General features: G+C 39.8%; 1 protein-coding gene across 3 annotated transcripts in view; it reads right to left on the minus strand.

The window, feature by feature from the left end:
* Positions 1 to 618: 618 nt before the first annotated feature.
* The window catches only part of LOC119656687, a 41,926-nt gene continuing 16,631 nt past the window's right edge, over positions 619 to 25,913 (minus strand). For all 3 annotated transcript variants that reach the window (XM_038063193.1, XM_038063183.1, XM_038063174.1), the window contains exons 2-5: positions 24,852 to 25,062; positions 8,350 to 8,455; positions 8,069 to 8,284; positions 619 to 970 (exon numbers count right to left, since the gene is read on the minus strand). In XM_038063193.1, coding sequence (XP_037919121.1) covers positions 743 to 970; positions 8,069 to 8,284; positions 8,350 to 8,455; positions 24,852 to 25,051 — 750 coding nt within the window. In that variant the 5' untranslated portion in view covers positions 25,052 to 25,062 and the 3' untranslated portion in view covers positions 619 to 742. The remainder of the gene's footprint in view (positions 971 to 8,068; positions 8,285 to 8,349; positions 8,456 to 24,851; positions 25,063 to 25,913) is intronic.

Below are 25,913 nucleotides of genomic sequence, written 5' to 3' on the forward strand. Positions count from 1 at the left end.
TTAGTTTTTAATAATCCTAGTTTGTGGACTGTAATTAAGTCTGTTTGTTAAAATGCGGTATACTTTTTTTCGTCAAGATAATCACAGTGTCATCTAGCGTGGCAGCAGGAAAATACCTTTTTTGGAGATAGGTGTATAAATTGCTCTGTATTTCAATAACGAAACATGCGATCGGGCTGGAAAAATTACTATCCACGCTCAGGATATTAATAAATCTATGGTGAAAAATTCGTATTTGTATCTTCATTCAGTTCTTCCAAAAAAAATCCAAAAATTTGCCCTCACACGGGATGACCCCCTTAAGGAAGATTGCGGACAAGTGGGTCAGCCCTGGGACATAGAGCGCAAAACAGCGGAAGAGGAGTGGGGAGCACTCTGCTCTATTCTGCTCGACTTTAAAAGCTAATACTATAAAAACTTCAAACGGAAATACGATATTTCTAAACACGTGAAATAATGCTATCATTAAATATAGAAAATTTCTATATTTTCAGAAATATAAGATACATTACAAAGTAAATATTAAACCTCGTGGTAAGTGTAAATGTAAATGAATATACAGCTATAAAAATAAAAATAAATGCTCTCGTTTGTGTTTCCTATGAATTTACTTATAAATCTTTTCTCGGATCTATATATTTGCTTAAAATAATGGAATTCATGCTGATGTCTCTCCTACCAAATGCGATCTCGTTGTGGAAAAAGACCTCCATGCACAGCATTGGCATTGTTTTGGCAGTTCTTAAGAAATCGTGCATTCACAACACATTAATGTAAAATAAAGGCATTTTACAATATTCTCATCAGGATCGTCTTCGTCATTATCCGGTCCATCTTTGCTTTTTTTCTTTTTCTTTTTATTCTTTTTCTTGCCATTGTACTTATTTACGTATAGACTACTATCCGCAATATCGAATGTAGAATCTTTGAGCTTCTTCTCTTGCAGGCTTTCTATAGAGTTGATGTTGTCCTGTAAATATATGGCACATTTTAATTTAAGCGAAACGTTTTCTGGCAATATGTTTCATATACATATATATATAAGCTAAGTTATCGATATTATGAGTAAACAAACGCCTTTGTAGTGCCGAAGTTTGTTCTGCAAAAACACGCTAAAACACAACACCCTAAGCAAAACGAAAATGGAAATGAAGCTGTGATAATTTCACTAAAATATACCTTACTGTAAAGTTTTTCGGATTTATTGCCAAATGTTAAACCTATATTGCCCCAAAAGTTCACCAAACTTTTCCTGCCAGAACCGAACATACGTACCGCAAGGTTTATCCTGTCGAAAAGCAGGAGGACTTGCAGGTGTATTGTGGGCATTCTGACAGGCCATAATTCACTAGCTGGGCATATGTTCAGAATAGGAATTACCGAAGATGATACGTGTCCCTCCTGTAATGAGGAAGCGGAATCCATGGAGCATTTTCTATGTGAATGCCCCGCGTATGGAAGCATCAGGCATCAGATCATTGGTGCCGATGTTCTCCAATTGCGACGGGTAGCATCACATCTACTAACGGAAATCCTGCGATACGTTAACGAATCCGGAATATTCCGTTAGACGGGGGAGGCTAGTACAATTTACCAACACGACCTGAGTGCTCAGAAGCTGTAGCTTCTCCCCCATCATACATACACACACACACATCCACACACGCCCCAAAAGTTGGGTGATCACGGAATGCTCTCAAGGGCGCCCGGAAGACAGGAACAATCGTTGGTTTTTGGGAGCACGCAAGCGATGGTTTCTGGTCGCCAACATCTTTTGATACAGCCGCCGGAGGAATCACACCGATCGACATTTAAGAAAATCAAATCTAGAGATGGCTTCAAATGGAACGATATCGGAAAAACAAATCTGGGGTGGAGAAGACTAAACAGTTACACGTGCCGCTAATGTTCCTACAAAACTATGAAAACGGCGACTAAATGCTGTAAGACTTTTCCAAAAATTAAAATTAGAAAAAGTTGGAACTTTTAACGAAGTTTATACTTGCGAAGCACCAACTAGGTCATATAACAAATCTTTATGAAAATGCCTAGAGACATAAAAAATCATGCAACGCAATCCTATTGTAATATCGTTTAATGTGCCGCTCTTATATAGCGCATTCCGTTTAGGGGAAAGACAATTCATGACACGTTGCCTCATCTAATTCTCTAGCAGCATGACCGAATGTGGTTGCCAGATGTTGTTTGCTTCTTTATATATCCAAAAATACAAGCTGAGTGTATATCGATGGCCAAAACACTTTTGGGTTAGGGATCAACTCAGATGAAATTTTCAACCGCTCATTATAAAAAATTAGATTCTTTGACCGTATGTCCGTGGACCCCAAAAAGGTAGGAAACACTTGCTCTCCAATTGGTCCAGTCCGTCATCAAGAACTTGCGGGCTCCATTCTTAAACCCAAATTAATGTTGAGATAACAGCATTTCATTTCGGACATAGCAGCGAAGTTGTATCTAGCGCTGTTAACGCGTTTAGCGACACCAAATTGAATAAAGCATTCCCTCGGTATACAAATAATATGACGTTCCCAATATTCTGCCCCCTAAAACTACTTGATATACAGTCTGTTACATAAGAGCGTGGTCACTGTTAAATAATAACCACAATTGATTTTTCGAAAATTTTATTGATAATTTGGTCGTCAATACTCAATGCAAATACCTCAGTAGCAAGTCCAATCTCCTGCATTGTCAATTACGGCCTGGCACCGTCGGGGCATACTTTCCACTAGTTTTTCTGCATATTCTACCGGAAAAGACCTCCAAATTTTCCGAATTTGTCGAGAAAGTTGATATAAATTATATGGCTTGCGTTTGCGAAGCTGCATTTTCATCAGAACCCACACATTTTCTATGGGATTTGCATCCGGTGACTGAGATGGCCAATCTAAAGTGACAACTCCGTTTTGCACCTTCCACTCGCTACACGCTCGACTCCGATGTTTCGGATCGCTGTCCTCTTGAAGGATCCAGCTTTCATTTTTCTTCATATACCATTGCTTAGCAGATGGTAACAAAGCCTTTTGATATATTTTATTCATTTTTTCGGCATTTAAATGCTCGGTAAATAAGAACAAAGTATCGAAATCTTTGTTTGAGAAGCACCCCCAAACATGGACCTTGACGGGGTGTTTAACAGTCCGTTGAAGCATCCTACTGGTGGAGGTTGTCCAGGCGTGTTTGATGCTCGGAAATGCCCAGAAGGAGGATTCATCAGAAAAAAATACGTTGGTCCAATCGCGGTCCAAGTTTTTCTTCGCCCATTCCACTCGTTTTTCAACGTGTTTTGCACTCAACATTGATTTTTCCAAAGTACTGCGATATTTCAGTTTATTGGCAAGCAAGGGCCTGCGAATCGTTCCGTAAGATATGTCAACACCTTTTGCTTTCAATTTCACAGCAGCTCCACGTAAAGTCAAAGTTGGATCTTTCGAGAACAATGCGAGAATCTTTTTTTGAGACTTTGCTTGCACTTCCGCGATAAGGAAAATCATCAACGTTACCGACCGTTTTATAGCGATTTATCCACTTGCTAACGAACTGCTTCGACTTTCCTATATATTTCGCAGCAGCAGTTTCCGTTAATTTGAGTCCTTTTTCATGCAAACATAGAAAAATTGCCTCAAAGCGAGAGGCGTAAACAGCACTCATTTCGAAAAACCACTCAATTGAAGACTAAATTTGACAGAGAGCTGACTTTTTACAAAAAGCATGAAGGACTGAGGTGCCCTCTATGTCATAGAAAACGAAACAGGACGCTCTGATTTTTTATCTACGTGTAACAGTGACCACGCTCTTATGTAACAGACTGTAGAACAGGGAAAGAGCCTGTCTTAATAATAATAATAAACGTTGGCGCAATAATCCATATTGGATCAGGGCCTTGTGTTAGAGCACTTCATTCAAGAGCCTAATGGTATACTACAGTACACAATAGGAGGTCATTGTGGTCAGCATTGCGCTCGTCCGAGATCATTACTCTGATTTGACTCAGGTATTCATTCACAGCTGAGTCGACTGGTATCCGACGTCAAACCATTTGTTGGAATTTGTACCGAACTATCTTAATTCTGATGAAAGTGCATTGTATCAAGTAAATTTGATAATTTCCTTCAATTTTTAAATATTATTTGATTTGTATTGAGATATATTCCGCTTTATAATGGCCAAACCCTTCTCAATGAGTTTGAGACCCGGGCTGACTATGATACGGACCTAGTCCCTGAAATATTTTAATAATCTTAATCTATGGAAAGAAAGTTAATTCGTCGTGATTTGCTTGTAAAAAATGTAATAAAATATCCATATAAGAAAATGCTCACACTGTTCTCAGCCATTTCAATCAATGGCATGGCGCAGAATCATTTTGAAAGTCTATTTTTCATGTCTGCTTACTTAAGGGGTCCAGCGCGGTGTCCCGTGTGACGGATCCGTGGAATAATTTTTTGGCATCAATTGTATCTACATATAGTGCAGAATATTTGGGCAAAGTGACTTTTGAACATTTCGAATCTTTCGGAAGTTACAGTGTCGATTGCCGTAATGAAGTAAACACAAAGTCTTATTAAAACCGGTTTAATGCCTGTCTGTCACCCCTGTCAGAAACGACTGAACCGATTGTTATGAAATTTGGTGTGAACGTATAGTCTGTGCGTCCCTTTACATGCAGCGAGTGGCGCCATTTTGTGTTGAATTTTAAAGGGGGCTCCCCATATATGTGAAAGGAGTGTGTAAATTTTTCTCATAGAACACCGTCATGTCGGGTATCAAATAAAAGAGCTCAATTAGTAATTTAGAAATTTATCTTTTTCCTGATATTGAGTGAAACATAGGAGAGGTAGGGCACACGATGCGTGCCCCAAAAAGTGAAACAGGTCTCGTTCTCAGAACCTAGCCAACCGATAAATATGAAAAAAATCACAGTGATGCAACTAAAAAAAAAAAAATTACTCATTTTTTCACATTGTTATTGTGGTAAACTGCTTCTAATACAAAAGTTTCCAAAGTTTTGACGGGTTGAAAAAATTGCCACTTTAGTTTTTTAACGGAAAGTTTTTGTTTTTATTTTAAATTAACAGCAATCAGCAATCGTTTGATTCATTTTAAACTAAAGTTTCCAAAGTTTTAACCACTACTGTATGTATGGTATATGTATGCTGCTGCACGGAGTAAAGTGGAAATGCGTGAAGATGCGTTACATCAATTTAGATGTGCACATATATGTATATGCATGCATCGTCATGCGGTAATAAACAATGTTTGTTTATTTGGGGTGAACACAGTATTTGTGTCGTTGATTTGTATGTGCATATGTGAATCTTGGGGTTTGGCAAAATATGACGAAATATTTTGTATTCTCAGCTATGTTCTAATGGAGAAGCGTGCACAGAGAGTTTCTCACATAAGATGAACACAAAACCTTTATACTTGAGGCGTCGGCATCCCGACTTGTTTATACATTAAAGAAGGCGGGAAAAACACCAAAATTGACAAGAAGTTTAGCAAGCCAGTAAAAATTTACCTAATTATTTTTCTGCCCCTTAAAGATGAGCGGGGCGCCCTGTAACGTAGCATCTGAAAAACACTTTTTTTAGATGGATGGATAAGTTGTTATGTACTTCAATAATGAACGACGACCACATGAAATCCACGGAAAAGCGAAAAAACCGCAGGGGATGACCCCCTCAAAGCCTCGACTGTTGGCAAAAGGCTCTTTTTATAGTTTCTACATAGGCCGCTAAATTCAGTGCTTTCCAACAAAATAATTTCTCCAATACCATGGCTTGTAATCGGTTTCCTAAACCATGACGTGTGGGGAATGTTTTAAAATGCCTCGTACTCTTTCATCATTGTACGGTTCATTGTTTACACGTCGCACCATGGTTCCCAAATCTGGACAAATGAAGGTGATTCTGTTTTCAATAGAGGAAGTTCCATCACTTCCTTCATCTGCTGACAGAATGTATCCTTTTTTTACACCAATTTAGTCGTCGGAACACATTTTCACTGTAAAAAGGGGTTTTCTAAGCTCATTAGACATTGAAACCGTTTCTCTTAACCGCCTTTTTACAGCAGAGCTGCTTAAATCTGCATGATCGGCATCCAACAAATTCTTATCTTTACGATCACAGGTCTTGCTTGAAAATCCACTGCCAGACAGTTGCACTAAGCTATCCGTTTTGAAATAATTTACCCAACATTTTCAAATTGATGGTTCACTGCACTTAATTTTATTAGATATACCAACATGGTGGTAATATCAGCGCCAAAAACCATAGAACGAACAACACAGCCTATTTCAGCTTACAACAACTGTTTCGCTCTAAACGTCTCACTATAGGGTCAAAGCTCTTGCTGTACAAGACTATGATCTTGCCAGTCCTTATGTATTCCTCGGAAACCTAGGTTCTTAGCAAAAAAAATTACGAAATTCTGGGAGCGCGAGAGAAGAATCCTCCGAAGAATTTTTGGTCCCCTACATGAGGATGAATGATTCCGTAGCCTACGTGACGACGTAATCTATGAGTACCACGAACGTCTGATTGTGGATAAAATCCGGCTCAACAGGTTGCGATGGGTGGGCCACTTAATTCATATGGATGAGGATGATCCAGCCGGGAAAGTCTATAAGGGCAATATGTATGGTAGAGAAAGAAAACGAGGCAGACCCTGCTTGATATGGAGCGATGGTGTAGGTCAGTACGCCAGACAGTTTTTAGGGATATCGAATTGTGGACCTCGGCGCAAAACCAGGGTGTCTGGAGTTCCTTATTAAGACAGGCCTAGACCGGATACTGGTTGTTGCTCCGTTGATGATGATACCAACATTCGTCCTTTTTATAAGCAAAAGTTTACAGTTAACTCCCCTTTATAAGTAACCATATCAATTTTCTGCATTTTTTTCAAAACCATCTTTTTCAAAAGAAATTCACTTATTTTATCAACTGATCTGCCAATATTGATTAAATCGATAGAACCTCTTCCCTTTAATACCAATAAATCCAAAACAAATTAAACAAGTCGGGAAACTGAAAGCTGGACGCTTCAGGTATCAAAGATTTTGTGTATTTTTTTTGTAAAGACATTTGAGTGTACTTTTGTACCATTAGTAGGTAGCACGTAATATATGCATGTATTATATTATGTGATAATATCCACATTCAGTTTAAATTTGCAAAGAAGCGACGACTTTTACCTATTATAACTTTGTTAGTAATAGTGCGATTTCCACCAAGCTTGGTAGGATCATGCTCATGTTATACTCTACATTACACACACAAACAAATTGTTCGTTGAGCTAGAATGAACTTAAAGGGGTTTGCAGCCAATTACTAAAAATTATAATGTTATACTATTATTAACTTTATTTGAATAGATATCGGTATGTAGGGTATTTCGGAGCCTAGGCACCATATAGTAGTAGCGTCATGATTTTTCTGATTTTTTGATTGAGTAGTTTCTGAGAATGGCTCCTTTAAAGAAATGATCACTTTCAAGCCTCTGCACTCCCCACCCTTCCCACAAAACCAAGACCGGCTGCGGAAAGTACTAATCAAGACCTTTCATTTGATACTCCACATGACTATGTTTGATAAAAAAAAAATTACACCTCCCTTTTGCATGTGTGTAGAATTATGTAACTCACTGTATTCGTGAACACAGTTCCCACCTTTCTACCAAATTTGATGCATGTGACACGGACAGACAGAGAGACACTAAACCGATTTTAATAAGGTTTGTTATACCCAAACCCTAAAAAGGCCCATTAGATAACGTTTTTTGTCGAAAAATACTTATGCTCGAAAAAAATTGCTGTCGGCTTTTGTTTTACTTCTACTGTATTTTTTCCAATTACTAATGATTAAACTATGATAACAACAATAAAATTCGCATTTTTTTGGAAATGATTTCAATCTGCTATCTTTCAGTATTTAAAGAGATACACGTTTAATAACTATATATTTATAATCTATTTGATTAACGCAATGCTGTATACCTGGTTCTGTGCATAACTGTTTTGGATAGCAATTAAGTAGATTCATCTTACCTTTGATTTTTTATGATGGTTTTCCTTTTTTTCGGGTGGTTCAAACTTTTCTTCGCGGTCATTTCTATCTTTTTTATCTGCGTTTTTCTCTTGGGAATTATCTGGACTTTGAGGAGCGTCGCAGTTATTATACTTCGCTGAGTTTATATCGTTAGACCTTACAAAATCTGCTTCATCTTGCTTCTCTCTTTCGTCCAGTATCGAGAACTGATTAGTCTGTAAAGATACATTTCGTACTGTTCCATTATCAGAGTATTTTCCAACACATGCTAGATACTTACATCATCAAGTTTCATGACTGTAGTTGATGCTGTCGCAGCAATCGTATACGTTGTGGGCAACGCATTAATTACCCGTGACGTGCCTTCTGAGCCTCCCGGTATATCTCTGCAAAAAAGTACATTCATTCGGGGAACGAAAATCAAAATTTGCTCAATAATATTTACTCAAAATACTGTATTAGCTTTTGTACAGTCATACTGTTAGACGCCGTCCCTTGTGAAATTTAGTCTTATTAGTAAAATATTCACCACAGCACCTCAAGTCAACTAATATCAAAAAGGAAATTTCAGAACAGTTCCATTCCACTGAAATTGATATTGCTATGAAAACATTCTATTTAGAATCACAGTGTATGAAAGCGATGAATTGTTTGGAAGTTAACACCAGAAATATTTTGTGAACAAATGAATAGTCATGATATTTCTCTCTCGATGTATATAACATATTAGTAAACAAAAAAGTGAGCATGAGGGAAACAAAAAAGGGTGGTGACGAAATTCATAATGAAATAAAGTGCACACCCCCCAAAAGAATTAACTACTATGCTGTTATGCCGACACAATATTCGTAGCTTGATTTGCCCCAAATAGCAGAAGCGATTATCCTGTACATTAGGAATAAACGAAGGAATTTTTAATGGGAGAGGTCATTTGAGATTAGAATCAATATAATGTTGTCAACATATTAGGAAAAAAATAAAAATTTTAACTCAGTATTGTTTGATAGAGTTATTGCCGCTGCAGTAAAACTTTTTGATATTTATTTGTTCTTTTTGGAAATATAATCAGACTCTGATTTGTGTATCACTTTTGTTAGCATATTTTAATCGGTGTTGAAACTTTTGGCTTTCCCCTCTGATCACATTGCTTTTTTCATGAGAGCACATCTATGTATTATATATATGCTTGGGTTAATCGAACGTTGTAGAGGCTGTGGATTCATCTTATATATGAAATTAGCTGTCAGTTGTGTTTAGATTTATTATCCGTTCCGCTCGATAATAATCCAGTTATTTGCACTGCGAGTTGTGAATACGATTTGGGTGATTTTGCCTTTCCAACATATTAGCCTTGTGACTTGGGGCTTAAGAATACACTTAAAGTATTCCCTGTTTATTGGAAAAGGCCACTAAAAAGGATAGAAAACATTCTCACGATCATAGGTCTGATTCGGGTGGAATCGAGAAGCTTTCGGATCACCATCTATCATTATTTTTCTCGTTTCCTATCGACTTCGATACTCAGGCTAATATTAGCAATTGAGCTCTCTTCAGCCTGATCCTCATGGGTATCATCATCTGAAATCGCATCTTTCGTGATATATACTGTCGCTTTGCCAGACTTTTTTCGAAGTTTTGCTCTCATATAAATTAATATCCTCCGCTCTCAGTGAATTGAATCAAATGGACTTAAGTTGCGACTTTATTCGTTCGTTCGAGAAAGATGAGAACCAGTTTGTTATGTTCTGCGGTAACGCAGGATGACCATGTAGCATTATAACGTGAAAATCTGATCAGAGTATGTAACTTGACGAAATGTACAGCAAACTCAAAAAAATCTGTTACTTTTCGATTGCTTATGCCAGTTAATTTAAGTCATCCCTTATGGTCATAAGCGCATACGATGAATGAAAAAAATAATTTATTTACCTCAGCATATTTTTCAATTAATGATATACGAGTAATTTCTCACGTTGACTCGTAACGGCATAATATTACGAGAATTTGCAAAAAGGTGAATATGTTTTACATGCCCGTGGATATGTAATTTTATGATAGCATGAAAGCTATTTTATTAGTATTTAAGACCTAGTCACAAATAAAGGATTTTAGAGTTTTATCACAACTCGGAGCACTTAAGCCTTTATTTTCTCCAGTGAGGAGACTTTGAGCGATAATACACTCAGCCGTTAGAGACCTAATTTGGTGTTTCACCTACTAACTACATTAAAGCAACATTTTTTGGCGACCCCAATGTGATCGGTTGATCACAACAACTGTCAACGCGTGCATCAAACTCAGCACAGGACATCAAGAAGCGAAGTTGTTGCATGGAGGCATTACAGAAGAAGATAGGTCAACTCACTCGCCAACAGGACGTGACTGGTTAAGAAATTCAACGCATCTTTAGCAACTATCGGAAGGATCCGGTAATTCGGAAGACCGTAGACTATCTCACGACGCGATAAAACCAACTTAAGGAGATATGGACAGTATGATATGACATAGTCCAACGACTCCAGGTATTAGAAGGCACGTCGAGACAGAATACTGGACTTGATATACTAACTTCGGTTACGTTAGATACCAATGCTACTTATATAGTAAACAATGGTCAGCCCGTTTCTCTCAGCAATCTCATCGTGTTAATATGGCAGCAGGTATCGAAGACACGAGCTGTGGAGTATATCATCAGGGATATCGATATATTAGGTTGTTGCAAATGAAATGTCGGATTTTTCAATGAAGTGAAGTTAGTGATGATTTTAATGTTTAAAACTGCCGCAAGGTGACTCTGGTGGTATGGGATAATTGAGTATAAATAGTCGTTCGTTCGATCAAGGAGTCATTTCAGTTTCAATCGTCATTGCAGTTCCAAGTAAAACTCAAAGAAAAAAGCATGGAAGGGAGTCAAAAACGTCTACTTTTTCTATATGAATTTAAACTTGGTCACAACGCAGCGGAGGCAACCACAAACATTTGCAGAGCATTTGGAGCTGACGCAGCAAACGAACGAACGACACAGCGGTGGTTCGAAAAATTCCGATCAGGCGGCATGACCCTCCAAAGTGAACCTCGTGGACACCCAGGACCATCGATCGACAACGACGAGTTGCGTTTGATAGTGGAATCTGATCCCCGATCATCGATTCGTGACATTGCAGAGAAAATAGGCGTACACTATTCGACAGTATCTCGGCACTTACAACAGCTTGGAAAGGTGAAGAAGCTTGATAAGTGGGTTCCGCATGAACTCAACGAGCAAAACATGGCGCTGCGAATGGAAATATCCAGTTCTCTACTCAACCGCAACAGGAACAATCCCTTTTTGCGCAGAATAGTGACATGCGATTAAAAGTGGATATTGTACGACAACCGTCGCAGATCAGCGCAATGGCTAGATGCCGATCAGCCTCCACAACACATGCCAAAACCGAGCCTTCACCCGAAGAAGGTAATGGTAACTGTTTGGTGCTCTGCATCTGGAATTATTCATTATTCGTTTTTGGAGCGTGGTGAAACAATTAATGTAGAGAAATATTGTGCCCAACTTGATGAAATGCACGAGAAATTACGTGTTCAGCGGCCTAGATTGGTCAACAGAGATGGAGTGATACTGCTCCATGATAACGCCCGACCTCATGTTTCCAGAATGACGGTCCAAAAATTAAATGAATTACGATATGAGACTCTTCCTCATCCACCATATTCACCCGACCTCTCGCCAACCGACTACCACTTTTTTAAGCATTTGGATCACTTTTTGGCGGGGAAACAATTCAGCAATGAAGTAGCTGTCAAAAATGCCTTTGAAGAATTTCTTAGCTCTAGAAACTCAGACTTTTACGAAACTGGAATAAATGCCCTTGTATCTCGTTGGGAGAAGTGCATTGAAGCTGCTGGTTCTTATTTTGACTAATAAAATTAATTTTCATAAAAGTTATAGTTTTTTGAAATTTTACTCAAATATCCGACATTTCATTTGCAACAACCTAATAGTTCAGAAGGCGTAGCTCAAAAAATGTGGTACGTGAAGAGCAATTTAAAGGGTGAAGCAAAGCAACTTATACGTCATGTTTCTATCACCGACGAAAATTATGACATAACATGGAAGACGCTGACCAACCGCTACAGCAATTAATGACTGATGGTATCCACGCTATTGGATAGACTAGTTCAGCAACCTACGATACAGGACTCAAGACATTTCAAATCAACATCGAGAGCTGGGATCATATGGTATTACATATTTTATTAAAGAAGCTCAACAGGGCTACGCATGCTTTGTGTGAACTAACCTTGATTTCACCACGTGAATTGCAGCCAATCGAGTGAGGAGAAAATTACGGCGCAGAACAAACCCATGAACAATCGAACGTCGGCTCTAATACCCACTAAGGACAGTCAAACTCACAAGCGCTAAAACTGTAAAGGGTCCCATTCTATCTATGCATGTCAAACCTTCTGGAAATTAGCCATCTGGGATTGAAGAATTGCCTACGCGAAGAACATCGAAGCACGCAAAGTAGCGCAGGAAGTTGCCTTAAATGTGGATAAAAGCACAATACGCTATTATATATGGACACCACCATACATCTCACAATCAAGCAAGGACAATTCTCACGTACTGCGAGGGCTGAAGACTCTGCAGACCAACCATTCCATTCCATTATCAAGTGAGATATCTGCACCTGTCCTGTTAGTTACCGTTTTAATCAAGATAGTAATTCAAAAAGGAAAATGAGTAAGGGCCTTGCTGGATAGTGGCTCAAAATAATGACAGAAATCGTCGTGAAAAAAAATGGAATTACAGTCTACCAGGTATACATATCCGAGGTCTAGGTGGAGCATCGTAACAATCGCAGCAAAAGGTTACATTGTCATCGCAACCACGAATCACCACGTTTGTAAGAAAAATAGATGCTATAGTCTTGCCACGTTACCCGGAAAAATTCAGCTAGCCGATTCTCAGGTTGACCAAACAACAAAAGGAATGTTTTTGGAAATTAGAAGAAACGGAATCTTCCGGAATCTCTGCAATGACAGCACAATAAGTGAAGTGTGAGAATCGTTTTTCACAAACCATGAGAAAGGTGAACAATGGACGATTTATAGCGAGATTTCCATTCAAAGAAGATCCTGAAAAACTCGGTGCATCCAAGGACATCGTTATGAGCCGCTTTTTCTAACTAGAACGGAAGTTAGCACGTAACCCGGAATTGCATAAACAATACAGTAAGTTTATGGTCGAATACAAGCAACTAGGACATATGATAGAAATCATTACTTTCATTACTTTCTTCCCCATCATTGCGTGTCCAAACGACGCCTCCGCGAAAACCTCCCCTGGATACAGTTTGAACGATACTTGTCGTCGGCCCAACCATCCAACCAGAATTATTTATCATTCTTGTACGATTCCGACTTCCTTGTTTCGGTTTTAATGCTGGTATCGCAGGACAAGAGACTTCAACTAATACTGTAGCGAGACGAACCTAGTGAATCTATGAGATATTATCAACTGAATACGGTCATGTATGATACTTCCGCTGCATTGTATTTAACCACCAAATGTTTACAACACTTGTCGTCACAAACAGTGCATAAACATCCATTTTTGTTTCAGCCGCATTAAGAGTTTTATATGGACGATATGATGTCAAGTGCAAACACCCATTCAGAAGTCATTGAGAAGCAACAGCAACTACATACAATCCTACAATCAGCAAATTTTTAAAATCATATATGGTGTGCGAACAACGAGGACCTCTTAAAAAACATTCTTATGGAAGACCTAGCACTCCAGCTGGATATATACAAGAAAAGGAGTGGAATATAAGGGCGCTAAGTTTAATTTTACAGTTATTGCCAAGATCTTTCATCAGGAGCTATGGAGCCTCAAAATGGACTGGGATGAAGAAATTCCTCTAGAACTGCAGACGGGAGGGGAATATAAGGACACTAGGTTTAGTTTGGACGCCCAAGGCAGATTCCAGACTAGATGTCCTTATGCAGAATCTGAGGAGGTTACGAAAAGATCAATGATATCAGACATCGCCCGCCTATTCGATACGCTAGGATTGATGGCATCAATCGCTAGGATTGAGGTATCAAGAGGTATCGCCCACGAAAGTTTGCAAAATTACGCCCTCTGGTTCTACGGGTCTATATTCTTCCACGGAACTGAAGAATGTTGGCCGAAAGAATATCAAAAAACCTACGGAAATGATATTGGCCATGGTGAAGAACGCAACTTCGTTTGAAAATCGATCAACAAAATCCCTTTCGCCAACTGCAACGCATAGTGGCATATGTGCTACTTTTCGTTTGGAATATACGAACGCCAAACCTCAGGGAACAGAACAAATCGCTTTTAACTGTAATAGAAATAGAGAATGTCATGCGGGTGATAATAAAAAAACTCAATAGAATGCATATCGGGAGTCTATACAACCGCGCCTAAAAACGGGACAAATTGTACCAACTGGTCCTCCAGGTTGGGGGTTGGGTAGGGCTGACAACCCTACACGGAAAACAACCGTTACGAAGCCACAACAGGAGCCTCGGATAGGACGGATATTAAAACGACGGACCCGGCAACGACAAAGGAACAACGATTTGCGCATTTTCTCATGGAACGTGCGCTCCCTGTACAGAGATGAAGCTGATAAGCAGCTAGCCGATACCCTGTCCCAATATAGGGCTGATGTAACAGCGTTGCAAGAGATGCGATGGACAGGGACCGGTTTCCTGGAGAAGAGCCACTACACCATATATTATAGCGGCCATCCAGTAAACCATGTGCTCGGAGTAGGTTTCTTAGTCAGCCAAAAAATGAAACCTGCTGTTATCGGCTTTGAAAGTATAAGCGAACGGCTATGCACTCTGCGCTTGCGAGGCAAGTTTAGAAATATAAGCCTCATAAACGTTCACGCCCCTACAGAGGAGACTGCAGAGTCGGAGAAGGATACCTTCTACGAGGCAGTAGAAAGAACCCTCGAAGCCTGTCCCAGATATGATATCAAAATCATACTTGGGGATTTTAACAGCCAAGTAGGGAAGGAGCCCGTATTCAGGCGATACGTTGGCTCCCATAGCTTACACGAAAAAACAAATGATAACGGACTGCGGACTATTCAATTAGCAGGGTCACACGAAATGGTTGTTGGAAGTACCTGGTTTGCGCGGAAAGCGGTCCACAAACATACGTGGGCCTCTCCAGACGGGACCACTTTCAACCAAATTGACCACGTGTTGATCGAACGCCGCCACCTCTCAGCCTTGATGAATGTCAGAACATATAGGGGGGCCAATATAGACTCGGATCACTATCTCGTTGGCATGGTGCTCCGAGCTCGAATAACAATACCACCTAGAATCCCCTCTGACAATCAGGTGAGAGTGAACACTGAAGCCATCCACAACACAACCCTCCGCGACACCTATAAGAGGGAAATGGATGCCGCAATAACCGCAGTCAATAGAGGACCTGGAGATGAAGCATCAACTAATGATCTTCACAACCACCTGAAGAACGTTATCATGGATACGGCCACAAATATACTTGGCCCCAGCCGCAAAAGGAGTCGGAACGGCTGGTTTGACGATGAATGTAAGCTAGCAACGGAACGGAAGAATGCCGCATACCGAGTAATGTTGCATTCTCAAAGAACGCGGGCACGCGCAGAGACTTATCACGAACTCCGTCGAGCGGAGAAGCGACTTCACAGACGGAAAAAGGAAGCCTGGGAGAACCAACAAGTCTGTGAACTAGAAAAGTACAGGGAGCAACCGCACCAGGCGCGGAAGTTTTACCAACAAGTCAGCAGGATGAAGCCTTATACACCTCGATGCTCATCCTGCCGAGACAAAGAGGGAAATCTGATTTCCGACAGAATGGGCATATTAGAGCGATAGGTTGAGTACTTTGATGAGCTACTGAACAATCAGAACATCGGCGAGTTGGAGGTCCCGCCAACTGAAGACGACGGACAAATACTGCCACCACCAAGTTTAGGAGAAACAGTCCGTGCAATTCATCGGCTAAAAAATCATAAGTCGCCAGGAGCCGATGGAATTACAGCCGAATTGGTTAAATATGGAGGCGACCAGTTACACCAAGTGGTTCATCAACTTGTGCTCAAGGTATGGGACAGCGAATCAATGCCTGACGATTGGCAGCGAGGCATAATCTGTCTCATACATAAAAAGGGAGATATCACACAGTGCAGCAATTATAGAGGTATCACGTTGCTGAGTACCATCTATAAGATATTCTCCACTATCTTGCTAGGCCGGATAGCCCCATACGCCCAGAACATCATTGGCCCATACCAAAGAGGCTTCACTCCAGGCAAATCAGCAACAGATCAGATTTTCTCTCTGCGGCAGGCGATGGAAAAACTGTTGGAATATGGACAACAGTTGCACCATCTGTTCATCGACTTTAAAGCCGCCTATGATAGCATAGCCAGGGTAAAACTGTACACGGCCATGGGGGAATTCGGTATCCCGACGAAATTAATAAGACTGACTAGGCTGACCCTGACCAATGTGCGAGGCCAGATAAAAGCAGCAGGATCACTCTCAAGACCATTCGACATCAACAACGGTCTACGACAAGGGGATGCGCTATCATGCGTCCTCTTTAACCTGGCCCTCGAGAAGGTGATCCGTGATGCTGAGGTGAATGCAAGAGGTACGATCCTCTTCAAGTCCACCCAACTACTGGCCTATGCTGACGATATCGACATCATGGGAAGAACCACCCGAGACGTTCAAACTGCCTTCATCCAGATCGAGCAGGCGGCGCGAGATCTTGGGCTGCACATCAATGAAGGCAAGACAAAATACATGGTGGCAACGTCAGCACCGAAGACGAATCAACCAACAACATCAAACCGCACTGGTCAAACACAAGCACGAACAAGAATAAGGATAGGGGAATACAACTTTGAGACCGTTGACAATTTCTCCTATCTAGGGTCGAAAATCACAACCGATAACAACTACGATGATGAAATCCGCGCACGGTTGTTGTCAGCCAACAGAGCCTACTTCAGCTTACAAAGACTGTTCCGCTCGAAACGTCTCACCATAGGGTCAAAGCTCTTACTGTACAAGACTATGATCTTGCCAGTCCTCATGTGTTCCTCGGAAACTTGGGTTCTTAGCAAGAAAAATTGCGAACTCTTGGCCGCGTTCGAGAGAAGAATCCTCCGAAGAATTTTTGGCCCCCTACATGAGGATGGACGATTCCGTAGCCTACACAATGACGAAATCTATGAGCGATACCATGACCGTCCGGTTGTGGATAAAATCCGGCTCAATAGGTTACGGTGGGCGGGTCACTTAATCCGTATGGATGAAGATGATCCCACCCGGAAAGTCTATAAGGGCAATATCTATGGTAGGAAAAGAAGACGAGGCAGACCCTGCCTAAGATGGAGCGATGGCGTGGGCCAGGACGCCAGACAGCTTTTAGGGATATCGAATTGGTGGACCTCGGCGCAAAACCGGGATGTCTGGAGTTCCTTATTAAGGCAGGCCTAGACCGGATACCGGTTGTTGCGCCGTTGATGATGATGATGATACAACTGATGTCTAGCAAGCAACTAAACAACAGTGATCCATTAAGTAGTCTGCATTCATTTTTGAACGATTTTGGACTCCTACGATTTGGTGGTTGGCTCGAAGTTTTAAATTTAACTTATGATACTAAGTACCCTGTCATCCTTCCTTATGCGCATTACGTTACAATATTGATTTTGAATGACCTGCATCATAAGAATCTGCATGCCGCACCACAAGCATTACTGGTGAGATGTTGGCCTACCAAGAGTAAGGCAGCCATCAGATCAATCGGGCAATATTGTGTGAGATGCTGGAGGGCTAAACCATGGTCCAGCTTATGGGCGACTTACTCGCCTCAAAATCTGGGATCGACTCTGCGGGGCCTCTGTGGATCCACTTCAAGGGTAGTGTCTACAAAAGGCCTAGCTTGCTGTTTTTCTTCCAGCAAGAAGCCTCAGTATCACCAGAAAAACAAACAGAACTTTCCACTTGCACGCAAAAAAAACAGAAACAGCTCGATGCCCATAAGCTAAGAAGAGAAAAATTTCACGTTCTTCAATAAACTTGCTACTATGGACTTGTTTAGGTTTAGGAGCAGCTCGTTTGATCGCAAACGACTGAAATTTAATAGTTTATTACAACCTCACATCATACTCGAAGAACATGGAAAACTTACGAACGGGAATTGAAAAACTCCACAGAATATATAATGAACTATCCAACCGCCATTCCTGCTTAACTACCATACAGCAGTTTAGTCATCTATTAACCGACATAGCGGCTTACAATCAACTATTGCTGCCTTCCAATAGTGAGATGTCACGAAGACATAAAAGAGGAGCTTTGAATATTGTCAACTCACTCTTCGGAGTGTTGGATTCAGACTATGCGGCAAGGATGGCAGAAACTATAAAGAACTTCAAGGGGGACAACGAACATCTCCTGCAACTAATGAAAAACCAAACAATCAATCGTGAGCTCCACCGTCATTGTAATGTTGAATTTGGAGAAATCAAGCCACAAAACCATATAAGCCGTCAATGCAACGAACCATACCGTCGCACAAACAAACAAGATAGCCGGGCAAATGTGGGAGCAAGAAGTGATGCAGGCATTTTAATCAGCGGCTTTGTAATTCCTACTCTATCAGTCAACCACTATTAAAAATTACAAACAAATTCACACAATTAGAAAAGGAGCTATCGAACATCAAAGGGGAACTGCCTTCACATTTACGAATGCCAACTAAATCGGGTAACCTACTTGAATTGTATAATATTATTGCAAATCGTGCCTTTTTTCCTATTGAAACATGATACAAGTAGGAACCGGGAAGTGTTATCTCACGAGTATAACGTGAGTGAACTATTGAACTATTTTCAGATATTTTTTGATGGTTTTAGTCAAGTGGTCAAATATTAGTAACCTGGCGATAGGTATCAATTATTGTTTTTGTTGACCACGAATGGCCACACCAGATTTTAATAGTTCATACAATTCGACACACTTGATATTCGACGACTGATTCGCAGTTTCGCTGCGATCCACATGCTGTAACCGGTATATTGCAGGTAAACTTCTTGCATCTTCCCACCACTTTCTGAAAGTCTGCTAAAGGATTGTATGATTCTAAGTCCAGATTTGATCGTACCAAACCAAATAGAGAGCAGTAACATGGTAGATGGACTCACACGACGCTCTTGGTAGATATGAGACAGCGTCTGATGAGTTGCCTCTGCCCTGGACGAAACCGTCAGTTGTCTTCGTTTATTTTTGAAACTTTTTTCTTGATTGAACAAGAGAATTAGGGGGAAGATACCTGTAACCCCGTTTAGAAAACACAGATTTTTTTTCATCTGATTATACTTTCGAAGTTTCCGTCCTTCTACTCTCATATTCTGATTCGTTTTTTGGACTATTAACTGTTATATATCGATATATACGAGGGCGGTCCGATAAGTACTTAGCCTCTCCGCCCGATGGCGCTACTATCGCAAGAAGTATTTACTGTCGTGTAGAACATTCTCTTAGACGGCTACTGTCAAAATTTTAGTCGAATAGGACTTGTAGTTTTGTTTTTAGCGCGTGTAGAAGCGGGCGTGCGGGCGAATTTTAGAAAAATGGAAAAAGAACAATATCGGTCGGTGATTCGATTCTTGTTTTTGGAAGGGAAATCGCGCAGCGAAATCAAAGAACGCTTGGATGCTGTGTACGGTGACGCTTCTCCTTCGATGGCGACCGTCAAAAATTGGTTTAATGAATTTCAACGTGGTCGCACGTCAGTTTTTGATGAGCACGCCCCGGTGCCCCGAAAACGGCTACTGCGGAGAAGAACGTTACAAAAATCCATGACCTTGTATTGGCAGACCGCCGATTGAAGGTACGCGAGATAGCCGAGACAGTAGGCATCTCAAAAGACCGCGTGGGTCATATCCTGCACGAAATTTTGGGCATGAGAAAGCTGTCGGCGAGATGGCTGCCGCGTTTGCTCACTCCGGACAACAAGCGCAATCGTGAAACCACTTCAGAGCAGTGTTTGACGCTGTTTAAGCGCAATTCGAAGGAGTTTCTTCGTCGTTTCGTGACCGTCGACGAAACATGGATCCACTGGTACACTCCAGAGACCAAGGAACAGTCGAAACAGTGGACTTTACCCGGCAAACGTGCTCCCAAGAAGGCAAAGACTGTGCAATCGGCAGGAAAGGTGATGGCCGCCGTTTCTGGGATTCACAAGGTGTGATCTACATCGACTACCTGGAGAAGGACAAAACGATCACAGGGCTGTACTATGCCGAATTATTGAGCCGATTTGATGCCGAATTGCGGAAAAAAACGGCCGCATTTGGTGAAGAAAAAAGTGCTCTTCCACCACGATAACGCACCGGCTCACACTTCCGCCGTCGCCACGGCCAAATTGGTCGAATTGGGCTACGAACTGCTGATTTGGCCCCGTGCGACTATTATTTATTTCCTAACTTGAAAAAGTCACTCGCCGGGCAGAAATTTGAGTCGAATGAGGAGGTTATAGCCGCCACAGAAGCCCACTTTGCAGACCTCGAGAAAACGTATTTTTCAGACGGGTTAAAGAAGTTGGAGCATCGCTGGAAGAAGTGTATCGAGTTAAAAGGAGACTATGTCGAGAAATAAATCGCCACTTTTCAAAAATTTTCGTTTTTTTTTTTGGTAGGCTAAGTACTTATCGGACCGCCCACGTATGCATACAATTACTGTAGAGGTATATAGTGGCCTTCACGAGGGAGTTGAGCATAGAATCGCTGTAAGCTGTAAGTCCTTACAACTATCGATATTCTCTAAAGAGTGTTTTTCAAGCTGGTGTGCAAGATAACTAAACAAATTCTCTCAACTTGCTAAAATGTGGGGCGCACATTTTATACAGTATTACCTTGTGGTTGAACGGAAAAAATGGGAAATATCTTTAAGACATTATTTTTTTAAAGCGTAAATATGGGAATTTTCACTAAAACCTACTTTTTGATTTACAACTTAAATTTTTTAATAAATTTAGAAAACTTTTAACACCTTATAAGTTCAATTACAAATTATAAATCTTTATAATAGCTTGTGAATTTTTTTAAGTTTTTAGATAAAAATTAAGGACGCTAGATTGCACACTGATCTGGCATTTCGACTGCGATGTCCTTGAAAGTGCAGTCGCCATTTTATTTCTTAGGAGTAAAAAAAAAATGAAATATTTCATTTAAATCTATAATAGCTAATTCAAATAACATTATTTGCAATATTTCCATTCGAAAAAAAAAAAAAATGGAAGATTGGCTTAGTTATGGCAATTTACAAATATTTTCTCTCCTCTTAAAGCTTTTCAAGGAATGGCGCTGGATTGAATGGGTAAGAACGCCAAGGATGCCCTCCACCCTATTCAAGCTATTAATATAACAAAATTAGGTGCTCGAAATTCTGTCAAAAAATGTCAAATGTTGATAGCGGGAAATCGATCACTAGCAGACCTTTTATTTCAGGGGGTCATCCCGTGTGTCGGATTCGCGGAATCGATTTTTTTTTGCTTCAATTGCATCTAGATATAATGCAGAATATATGGGCGAAGTGATTTTTTAATATTCGGAGTCGTGTGTTAAATACGTGATAAGTCACATGCTAGATTTATGTCGATCGCCGGAATAAAGCTCGTATTTATCGGTCCGAATGATGTTCGAAAGGGACGCTAAAAGGACAGGAATTGATGCCAAGGCCGTACATGCGTTTGTTCAGGAAACCTAATGTTTATGGACCAGGTATAGCAGATTAATGGTCAGCTAAGCTTTTATGGCTAAAAATCACATTTTACTTTTTAAATGCGTTTTTCTCGTAACTGCATGTTGAAAATCGGCTGCCACCATAGCGCAAAATCTATCCAACGAAATTCTTTGAAATTTTCACGACTTATTCAGAACATATTTCCACGGTCCGCAAACTAGGATAATTGCGATTCATTCAGTAGTTTTTTTTTATTCATTGAAGAAGCCGTAAAAAACACCAAAATTAAAAAAAAAAAATTAACTAGGCACCAAAAATTTAATTTTTAATATAGTTATCGTTCCGATGCTTGTAGTTCTTCTAAATAAAAATAAAACTAGGTAGCTTGCTATTAATTTTTAATATTTTTTAACAATCCTAGTTTGCGGACTGTAGTTAAGTCTGTATGTTAAAATGCCGTTTAGTTTTTTTTCTTTAAGACGATCGCAGCGCCCTCTAGCGAAACCGCAGAAAAACACCTTTTTTTGGAGATTGGTGTATAAATTGCTCTGTATTTCAATAATGAACTATATGATCGGGCTGGAAAAATTACTATGCACGCTCAAGATATTAGTAAGTCTATAGTAAAAAACTCGTATTCGTATCTTTCTCCAGTTCTTCACAAAAAATTTCTAAAAAAAGCCAAAAAAAACGGCCTTGACACGGGATGACCCCCTTAAGTGAAATTTCAGGCTTTTAGAGGCGGTTAGTAAACCATCTTCTGCAAAATTTACAAAATGCTATTTGGCTATTCCCTTTTCAATTATTCTTACCCGATTTGCAAACTTGAAGTTACTGAAAGGTTGCATTTGTTTTCCAATGAAAACGGTAGGATTGTGCAGGGAAAATGACTGGAGCTTGATGTTCTAAATAGTGCGTGATATATTTTGTTTACCAAGAATTACAATACTTTTTTAGTCACCAGTCTGATGGTCATGTATGCCTTGGCTTTTTCAGAAATGTGCAGCACTTATTTTGATTAGCCGGTCGGTGTGAAATTAGCGCTATTTATAGAGGCTGCGTGTGTATGTTATCAACAGATGACTCTTGCCGACTTACAATTCTAACACGCAACTGCATAAAAATTTGATAATTATTAGCTTGGTTGACTGTGATTTGCAGTACTCTATGAATATAAACTCAAAGGTTAATCACATGTGTAGATGCATCTCTTCCAACATCCGGTTATATTATCTTCCGACTTCACTTCATGGGCAAAGTTTATGTTTTAAAGAATATGTTGATTCGATTGCAATTCAGTTGGCTTGGTTTCAAATTTGAAAGAGAAATATTTTTTATGAGTGGAAATAATTCCCAGATTTTGGGTGACTTCATAACCACAAAGAAAACTGGGTTTCTACTTAAGTGTATACGATTCATTTAAGCTTGCATGAATCATTCGCTCATAGTTTGTATCACAAGAGCGCATTTTTTTTGAGTGGGTCAAGTGTATACTCAATGGTTTCGCATGAAACCCTTGGGATTGGTCAACTGGACAGCGATGCAAATTTGAGCTCACGCGGATAAAACACTAAAAAGGATAATTATGCTCTGTCATAAATTTCAATACCATTATGTTCCCATATCAACTAATGAATAAGTCGAATCATTGGAATCCAATAAGCAGGCGCACCAGCGGAACCATTCACCCATAATTCGAGAAAATTAACATGGAAAGAAATCACCCAGAAACTAGGTTTGCACTTGTGGGCCATTATGTCCCTACATAACAAGGAACGCTAGGTATTTTAAATTTGGACTTTCACTGTATAAGTTAAGACGGAAGCGCAGATTGATCTCAGCAAATTTCCCACGCAGTTTTATCAGCGCAGAAAAAATAATGATACAACGAATTCATAAAACCGGAATGGAAAAATGTCGACTGCAAAGTAGACGTGATTTTGAATATCTAAACTTTTCTGCCCACACTGACCTTTTCAGAGCCACGTACTTTTGAAAATAGGCGAGCGGATATGGTTATCAAATAAATTTACTATTTCCCCTTTGAAAATAATAACGCTTTGATTCCAGGGCTGGATGAAGGAAGTAATGATGCCTGCCAGACTTATTTCCAGTAAACTCGTAACAAATCCGCAATGCAAGCACGGTAATTGGCTTTAATGTACATTACTAACGAGGCAAGTTCAGTTTTTTTGAATATGACTGCTCTGGAAAAAGAGCAACGAAGCAGGAGGGCATGGATTGTTTAAGATTTTTAAACCGGTTCTTTACAAATAGCGGGCAATGTTTGTACATTAATACATGAAGTTTACTTAAATTCACTTTGAAAGTTGCTTCGCACAGTGAAACCCAACCGTCTTTCATTATTCACTTATAGGGCGATTCTCGCGCTATTACATGTAATCTAGATGTGATATTCCGCGTATTTGGTGGCACGTGATGAATGTTAGGCTGGCGAGGATTTGAGAATGCCAGAAAGATCCAAAAGAACATGAGATACTTTATTTAGAATACATATCACCACACCAGGTCTGCACTGATTTCGAATTCACGATTTATTGTTAATTGAAATTTTTAATCGTAAATCAATAACACCTACAAATCCATGTCTTTCCACTCGGTACACTTTTTTAGACGAATACAACGCGAAATAAGTTAACAATGTAAAATGGTTATGATTGGGGCTTTTTACCGAAAAGGCCAGCAGCGACTCAACGCACTGCGGTTTCAACGCTTCAATGAATCTCTTCGATGGTCTTACAATGAAGAGAATGGAGGAGCTCCTCGATGAGTTTCGTGTAGGTATTTACATAATGAAATGTGATATGAATTATTGAAAATGGGCAAGCGAGTAACAATGCTATGCTATGTACAAACACTTCCATGTAGATGCATGAGTTAATTCTGATGAGAGATTAAATTTCGCATAGTGCAAAGCATTGAGCAAGAAAAACCATAAAAACATGGACAACTTACGAATCGATTAATTTTTCTAGACCTTTATTTCCTCCCAGTGACCAGGGCGCATTGTTTTTGTGGCCCAAAGTGCCGCCCGAGTATTGGATTTGTTTATTCGTTGCATCATAGCGGCCTTTATGGCCATGTTTCTTACGACCCGGTATCCATAGTATTCGGAAACCGCCGGCCTTATTTTTTTTATTACGGGATGCTGACATGTGTATTTAGTCTTGAAATATAAAAAATAAGATCAAACATAAGTCCATAATTTTTAATTTTTAAATACAAAGCTTTTAAATGACTTCTTTTCAATCTTGATCAAATCTCGGCATCTTACCTATAACAAATAAAGGATATTTACTAGATCAGATTGGTCGTTAATGGTGTGAGTTTAGTAGCCATTATTTTACGTGAAAAAGAAGGGGAGTCCTTTGTTGACTAAAATTATCTTTATTGAATTTATCTTGTATTTTAGCAACCAGTTTTCCCCTTCCTCAGTGTTTTTTGGACAAAGATGATTGTAGCCAACAAAGGAAAACTCTTCTCTTCCTTTTCAGGTATTCACTAAATGTTCAAGAGTTTTGAGGAAAATATGAAATCAGGTTTATCTTTGGTTACCGTATTTTCTCTACAAACTGTAAAATCATTAAATCACGATAAAAATTATACTTAGCATAGTAAACAAAACTAATGAACAAAAATCTGAATATAAATCAATTATTAGTCAGCCGGGAACCCCAATTCCTTATGTTCTAGTCATCTTGTGAGGTTGCTAGACGTTCCTGATTCGCCAAGTTCACGCCGGCACATAGCGCCTCTCCAACTTCCAGGGGTAAAATGCATCAATACAAACTACAAGAACAGCGAATCGTGCCACAACTTGCTATATTTCGAGACCAGGCGGGAAAAGTACGAAAACCTACCTTCACACAACATATAAGGAATTGGCAATCAAGGAATAACATCAATATTTTGGCAGCTCAATTGGAGCAAGATATCAACTTACCACAAGAGGAATAACGACAGTAACAAGAATCGTAAAAATTTAAAGTGGTTGACTGAACAATTGGGCTTCATTCC

This window comes from Hermetia illucens, chromosome 1, assembly GCF_905115235.1.
Source record: "Hermetia illucens chromosome 1, iHerIll2.2.curated.20191125, whole genome shotgun sequence".
Taxonomy (NCBI): domain Eukaryota; kingdom Metazoa; phylum Arthropoda; class Insecta; order Diptera; family Stratiomyidae; genus Hermetia; species Hermetia illucens.